The 8,290-nt window shown below is 38.9% G+C and overlaps 1 protein-coding gene across 1 annotated transcript; it reads left to right on the top strand.

The window, feature by feature from the left end:
• The first annotated feature begins 4,278 nt into the window (after positions 1 to 4,278).
• Positions 4,279 to 4,788, top strand: LOC103121726 (large ribosomal subunit protein eL28). Its single transcript, XM_007532260.3, has one exon. The coding sequence runs from the start codon at positions 4,325 to 4,327 to the stop codon at positions 4,736 to 4,738; it is 414 nt and encodes a 137-aa protein (XP_007532322.1). The 5' UTR covers positions 4,279 to 4,324; the 3' UTR covers positions 4,739 to 4,788.
• Positions 4,789 to 8,290: the final 3,502 nt, after the last annotated feature.

The following is an 8,290-nucleotide window of genomic DNA, read 5'->3' as shown; positions in this document are numbered from 1 at the left end:
CCCTTAGGAAAATAGAAGAACTAATGTGGTATGGGACAGGCTCAAACATAGGTCATACACAAGGTGAAAACTTTTTCTTAGATGTTTCTTAGATGTTTGTGTAAACTTCCATTCCTCAAAAGACTTGTGAGAACCTTGAGTCAGTTAGCATTGCTATTACTGCCTCCAGTCTGGGGGCAGGGTTGTCTAGTTCAAACCAATGGTTTAAACTATCATCTATCCACTAACTTCAACATCTTAAATATATAATACAGAAAATCTGAACTTAATGTTAATATCTCCTTTCTTAAATAAATTTTAAAAAAAGAAAATCTGAATTTCAGATCCATTTATCCTACCTCAAAGTTGGCATCTTCATTTGGCAGGTACCTCAGTCCTCCTCTCCAGCTTAAATCACGCCTCCCTCCTCTGGTGCCAAATCCCTTGCTCTTCTATCTCAGAATTAACTCACCATCAACCTACTCTATTAAAACTGAAATCTAAGCCTCAAGATCCCTCACATCATACTTCATCTGTAGCAACTAATTTTCACCTCATAATTTAAATATTTTCCCAATTTCCTTCCCTTCTCTGTCACACATTATCGGCTTGCATCTTGTCCTAAAAATAGTCTCCTTCCACTTCTTTCCGATCTATCTTCTAGCAACATTCTAGAATTCTACTGTGAACTACAAATCTGATTATGCCACATTTATTTGGTCAATTTTCAAAATGTTTCCATGTATAAAAACTAAAACTTAGATGTCAAGCATGGCAAAGCCATTTTTGGTTTCATGCTGACTTCGTGTTTTCTTGGTTTTGTCTCCAGGGATATCACTGGGGTTCGGTGCCTGCACCACAAATCCATTGCTCCTGGAGGCTATTTTTTTCTCCCCTTTTGTTGACCTTGTTTTATCGTTGTTGTGGTTATTATTGTTGTTGTTACTGATATCATTGTTGTTGGATAGGACAGAAAGAGATGGAGAGAGAAGGGGAAGACAGAGAGGGGGAGAGAAAGATAGACACCTACAGACCTGCTTCACGGTTCAAGAAGCAGCACCCCTACAGGTGGAAAACTGGGGGCTCGAACCTGGATCCTTATGCCTGTCCTTGCTCTCTGTGCCATGTGAGTTTAACCATCTGCACTACCGCCTGACTTCATGTTTTTTATAGCTTGATTCTCTCCCCTAAATTACATCACACTCACCCAATTATATGGATAATACAAATAACTATTGAATGAAAATGCAGCTAATTTTTTAAAATCATAATGCCATCTACATAATTAATACTTTTTTATTAATCATCTACTATATGTCAAGTGCTTAATGTTAAATGTCAGAATTTAAAGGGTTTTTTTCCTCTTTTTTTTTTCTTCTGCTAGAGCTTCACTGTGGCTTCAAGTGTTCACAAGCATATTGCTCCAGATAGACTCCTTTTTGTTTTTCCAGTTAGATGATGAAAGATACAGAGAAAAGAGATACTATAGCAGTGTTCCATTGCTTGTGAAATGTCTCCTTTACATGGTGGTCCCATGTTATGAGCAGGGTTCAAACCCAGATCCTCATACATGGTAGAGTGAGTTCTTCTGAATGAACTAGCTCCCAGACCCCTATAGGTTGTTTATTTTTTATTACATAATCTTGCTAATACCTCTATTTTGATCATTAACTAGTTTGATTACCAATACACCTTTCACATGCAAAATGTATTTGAAATGCAGAATCCAACTGTAATGTTTTTTTTTTAATTATGTATATGCTCACATTCACAGTGTCTGTTTTCTTGCAGCTTCATTAATGATCATCAACCATGTAGTGAAAATAACATTTGATCAGAAGTAAAACTGCTTCAGGAACATGCTCATGGCTGCTTGCAATTAGGTTGGGGTCTCAGGGTTGGGGGTGGGGGGACAGTAGATAGTTTCTAAAAGTTGAAACAAACTGAAATTGAGTATGATTTACTACTCCTGTCTTTCCCTGGAAGTCACAAAATTTCAGTAGACTTGAATTTTAGAATAGCACACAGATTGTCGCAGAGTAAACATTTTCTTGGTGGAGAGATGGATTATTGGTGTGCCTTACAGCATCAACTGTCCCAAATCCTCTCATGCCCAGGTCAGTTTTTTTTAAGGGTTATCAATACTTCTTGGATTTACAATAAATTCTATGATTTACTGGAATGAGAAAATAAGTTTCATAAAATTCTCTTTCAATTAAAGATGATATGTGATAGGATAATTGTCCTATTGTTTTTTTGTTTGTTTATTTGCTGCTTTGTTTACCAGAGCACTGTTCAACTCTAGCTTTTGGTGATGCAGGAATTGAACCTGAGACTTTGAAGTATCAGGCATGAAAATGCCTTTGCATAACCATTATGCTATCTACCCCCACTTATTGTTGTTTTAACATGTTTTATGATTTAAAACTTTTTCCCACACTGTTTCAAAATATATTCAGAGAAATTTTGATATGAAGGCTTTAAATCACTTTCAATTTTCTTCATTCTTTCTTGTGGATTATACTTAGTGATTCTCCATCTCAAGCACAATAGAAATGTGCCTCTCTTGTGGATTCCATCAATTTCTGTTGGCAGAAATTATTTTTGTTGGTTGACAATACATGTACTGGAGAAAACTAAGAAGCAAAACCATGCAACTTCAGTCTAATTAATGTGTGTGTGTGTGTGTGTGTGTGTGTGTGTGTGTGTGTGTGTGTATTCAGATAACTTAACAAGGCACGAAGTATTAGAGTATAATATATGGAAATACAGGCCCAAAGAAGATCTAATAGTTTGGTATATTAAAATCTGTCATCTGACCTGAGAAATGCTGTCCCTTTTTATGATTCTGATCAATGGAATGAGACAGGGGATTCTACTTACCCATGGAAAATCCCTACTTCTTCCCTCTTAGAACTGAAAGGGGATAACTCTGTATTATGAAGCTACTGGGAAATTGCAGCTAACTCTTGGGGGGGGGGAGATATGGAAACAAATCATTCCTCAATAATCCCATTGATCAGCCACATGTTTTTCCTAAGCATCTCTCGGTTTTCCATACCTTCCACTGAGGAATAAGAGAGCAAAATGAAATGAGTACATTTAGTCTCATTACTATACCAACTACCACTAATTGTAACAACTATTCAGTTCTTTCTCCTGAACCCTGAGCCCAGCTGACACATGCTAGTGAGCAGAGAAGCAATGAAAGGACCTAAAGGTCACCATGTTTTTCTGGCAGTCTAAATGAGCTGAGAATTGGTAGGGAACAGGATAGTTATAAAATCGGACTATTGTAAACTTGGGTCCATGTTACTACTAAAGTTATTTTAAACTAAATCTCCACTAATTACTGGGAATCTCATCTATGTCACTTCCGTCTATCCCACATTTTCCTGCCTTGCAGCCCACTACTACAGTCAGCATTAGACCATGTTCTCTGATGCTAGGGTTCCATACCCACCCCCCTTGCTCCTTTGCTTTGAACTCTTTCACCTCTACCCCTATTTCAGGAACTTCCACAAGTTTTTGGAATCCTCATTCTGAAAAATAAACAACAAACTTAAATTCTCTACATCCACTAATCCTTAATTCTCCCAGGGTATGCCCTGTATGTTTTCTTGTTGTTGTTTGTTTCTTTCTTTTAAACAAATATTTAGCTTAGATGAGAGATCAATTGGTTTCATGTTGCCTTTTCCAGTAATGTCACATATACTCCCATAAATCAACATAAACATAGCAGCTCCTGAGGCAGGACTGGCATCTTTTAGCCTCTCTCTTGCCACTTTCAGTTTATTGCACATTTATTTTCATTCAAGTGGCCTTTTTTTCTCTTTTTAAGCTCTTGCTGCCTTGTTTTACACTGACTAATCTAAACCTGCTGCTCTAATCTTGTAATTTTCAGGCAATTCCCAGACATTAAGAAAATTGTCATCTGATTCACAGTCTTCTGACTTTCTACCCCAAATCTGAACAAATCAAATGACTTCCTCTATGCCAAAGTTCATAATATACCTCCAGTCAAACTAAGACTTGGAAGCACGTTATGAGATTGATGTATATGATTAAGGACCCCTGCGGCTACAGACAGACTATGACCCACATAGTCAACGACTGCCACCTCTCCAGATTCAAAGGAGGTCTCGAAACTTTACATCAGGCTCAACCTGATGCTGTTGACTGGCTACGGAAGAAGGGCAAACGCTAGAAGAAGAAGAAGAAAGGACTGAACAGTGAATGTGCACCACTGTTGGATGATGGAAGGAGTAACAGTGGTGGAGAAGCTATTTAGAAGAACATCTGCACTCTTCCGTCTCCGGCAGTCGCGTCGAGAGGAGCTGCCGCCATGTCGGCGCACTTGCAGTGGATGGTGGTGCGGAACTGCTCCAGCTTCCTCATCAAGAGGAACCAGCAGACCTACAGCACGGAGCCCAACAACCTCAAGGCGCGGAACTCCTTCCGCTACAACGGGCTGATCCACCGCAAGACGGTGGGCGTGGAGCCGGCGGCCGACGGCAAAGGCGTGGTGGTCGTCATGAAGCGCAGGACGGGCCAGCGGAAGCCGGCCACCTCCTACGTGCGCACCACCATCAACAAGAACGCCCGGGCCACGCTGAGCAGCATCCGCCACATGATCCGCAAGAACAAGTACCGGCCGGACCTGCGAATGGCCGCCATCCGCAGGGCCAGCGCCATCCTGCGCAGCCAGAAGCCCGTGATGGTCAAGAGGAGGCGCGCCCGCCCCACCAAGAGCTCCTGAGCACCTGCACAATAAAGCTCTCTGCCACTTAAAAAAAAAAAAAAGAAGAACATCTGCAGAAACAGAATAAAGATTGAGCTCTGGGAGTTACTCTGGGATTAACTCACATCCAGAATGTTAGATTTCAACCACAAATCACTATGCTAAATTCTAGGAGGAGAATGGGGGGGGGGGTGGGAGAAAGGAAGAGGGGAAGGAAAATCTGTTCCCTTTCCTTTCTTTGATAAGGCTGTCCCTTAAAAGAATTTTCCTCTTGGGGCCGGGTGGTGGCGCACCTGGTTGAGAGACATGTTATAGTGTGAAAGGGCACGGGTTCAAGTTCCTGGGCCCCAACCTGCAGGGGGAAAGCTTTACAAGTGGTGAAACAGGGCTGCAGGTGTCTCTCTGTCTATCTCCTCCTTCTCTCTTGATTTATGGCTGTTTATATCCAATAAATAAAGACAAAAAAAAAAAAAGAATTATCCTCTCTCACTACTTACAATTCCACACATCATAGTCTTTCTTTTGTATAAACTTTGCCCCATTATTTAAATGAACCCAAGATGAATATTATTTACCTAATCCCTTAGTGGAACCTCATCTTTAAATTATTTTTTCAGTTGATTTTTTTATTTCCCTCTCTTCTTATTTTTCTCTCACTTCTCTGAATATTTGGGGATAATTTTTATACCTCTTAAAAATTAGTATTTATTTTTCTCCTGTGCATTCTTGTTCCAAAAACTGTCTCTCCACTGCTATTACATCACCTACCATGAGATATATGTTGCTTGTGTAGCCTACATATGTTAACCCTACTGCACTCTCCCAATTTTCAAATAAGAGGTTCTTTTGCTTCACAAATATTTCCACTTCAATACATTGCAACATCAGTATGGTTTTTCCCCCTTTATGTAATTGACAATTCCACACAAAAAGAAACAACTAAAAATGTTAAATTAAATGCCACAGGACTCAGTGTTTTTTTTTTTTTTTTTCATTTCTATGACTGCATACTAGGGCACTAATCATTCTTACCTGACTTATTAAAAACACCATACAGGTGAGAACTTTGGGACGATGAGAGAACTTTGGTGCTTGGTGTGGCCTGGAACAACATCCTGTTATTTTAAAATCTTATAAATCACTATTAAAGCATTAACAATTTTTAAAGTAAGAAAAGTAGAAAAAAGGAAGAAATTGAAGTACTTTTTCAGTTTCTCCTCTTGTTTAATTGTATGTGTTAACTTGACTGGGTCACAGTGACCAGATTGCCTAATACTGTTTTGCATGTTCCCTGAAGAGGCCTTTAAATGAAATTAACATTTAAATTGGTAGTTATTGAGTAAAGCCAAATTTTTCTCCTTAATGTAGGCAAGCCTTACTCAATCAATTGAATACCTGAATACAACAAACTAGGAACTTCTAAGAGAGAGGTTAGAATCCAGCCCAACAAATGATTGTCTGATTTGAACTGCAAAGTAGTGACTTGTGGGTTTGCAGTTTGTGTTTACTCTGCAGATTTTGAACTTTCCAGCTTCTATAGTTGAGTCTCTTAAGCCAATTGCTTAAATTAAAGAATAAAGTAAAGGAAAGATAGACTGAGAGAGAAAAAGAGAGAGATCCTATTGGTTCTATTTCTCTGGAGGACTTTGACAAATATAGCCTGCTTCAGTACTGAATGTCTGAAAGTAGTTGCAGCAAAAATTGTCAATTCTCCACTGCTATAGCTCTCACTGAGTCAGTTTACAGTTTCCTTTATTCTTTGACCATTAGTGTGACCACATCTTCCCCAATATTCTGGAATTTTACCATCCTTTATTTCTTAACATTGGCATTATCTTTTAAACCATTCATTTCACCAAAACAGTAACTCTTAACCCAGAATACACCTTTGAATCAACTGGGAAGCTTCTTAAAAAATCCAGCCAGGCCACAAACTTGACCAACTAAAGCAGAACCTTTGAGGCAGGGTAGAGGCATCGGTATATTTTTAAAGCTCTCCAAATCTTTTCAATGTACAGCCAACATTAAGAACCAGTGTTTCAATATCTCTCTATTTGAATCACTTGAGATGAAATTTGTTTGCAACCACAACTTCAACCAATGTATTGTAATCATCTAATATCCCCTTTCAACAAATAGCTCTCAAAAGTTAAAGAATTTTTTTCTTGAAATTCTATAAATATTTATTACCTTTATTTTCACAAAACTACTTTCTAGACTATCAAGAATTGCCTCACTTTTAAAATTATGCAAAATAGACTAAATCACAGATTACTAAAAAAAAGTCTAGTAGCTTCTCTTAAATGCTTTTTTAACTCTCACCATTCTAACATAAAAATCTTCTTCAAATGTACCTGACTCATGATGCAAAATTTTAAAAGTTCATGTGTAGCCAAAATAAATAATTTTGGATTTCTTGTTAAGAAATTAAAACCTTTGGGGCTGGGTGGTGGCGTACCTGGTTGAGCATACATGTTACAATATGCAAGAACTCAGATTCAAATCCACAGTCCCTATCTGCAGGGGGATTCTTTTTTTTTTTTAATTTAATTTAATTTTTTTTAAGAAAGGATTAATTAACAAAACCATAGGGTAGGAGGGGTACAACTCCACACAATTCCCACCACCCAATCTCCATATCCCACCCCCTCCCCTGATAGCTTTCCCATTCTCCATTCCTCTGGGAGCATGGACCCAGAGTCATTGTGGGTTGCAGAAGGTAGAAGGTCTGGCTTCTGTAATTGCTTCTCCGCTGAACATGGGCGTTGAGTGGTCGGTCCATACTCCCAGTCTGCCTCTCTCTTTCCCTAGTAGGGTGGGTCTCTGGGGAAGCGGAGCTCCAGGACATATTGGTGGGGTCTTCAGTCTAGGGAAGCCTGGCAGGCATCCTGATGGCATCCTGCAAGGGGATTCTTTGCGAGTTGTGAAGCAGTGTTGTAAATGTCTGTCTTATTCCCTATCACCCTCTACCGTCTTGATTTCTGGCTGTCTCTATCCAATAAATAAATAAAGATTTAAAAAAAGAAATTAAAACTTTCCCTTTTGGGGTCAGCAAAATTATCTCTGGAGCTTGAGTGCTTGGACAGCAATTCCACTGCTACTGGTGACTTTTTTACCCCTCTTAAAGTGACAGAGAGAAAGAGAAAAGATGAGGGGGGAGGAGAGAAAGAGAGAGAGAGAGAGAATACTAATTCCATCAAGACCTGAAAAGAGAAGAGGAAAAAAGGAAGGACATTCAGAAGTAGCAATAGGTGGAGGTGTGACATAAAGGAAGAGAAGTCAAGACCATAGGAAAAAGTGGATATATATATGTATATATCTATATATCTATATATATACCCATATCTTTGACCTTGAGAGAGCTACTGCAGTTTCCAATGGAGATAGTGGGGACATAGAACTCTGGTGATGGGAATGGTGTGGAATTATACCCCTGGTATCTCATAATTCTATAAATCACTAATAATAGTAATTTTTAGAAAAAAAATACATGTCACTCTCTACATCATACCTTTGTCATGCAGATCTGTTAATATTCAGTGTAATATAGCAAACAAGTAAATACTTCTC

This window comes from Erinaceus europaeus, chromosome 8 (genome assembly GCF_950295315.1).
Source record: "Erinaceus europaeus chromosome 8, mEriEur2.1, whole genome shotgun sequence".
Classification (NCBI taxonomy): Eukaryota; Metazoa; Chordata; class Mammalia; order Eulipotyphla; family Erinaceidae; genus Erinaceus; species Erinaceus europaeus.
The sequence above is the reverse complement of the archived record's forward strand: the minus strand, read 5'-3'. Positions and strand labels throughout refer to the sequence as shown.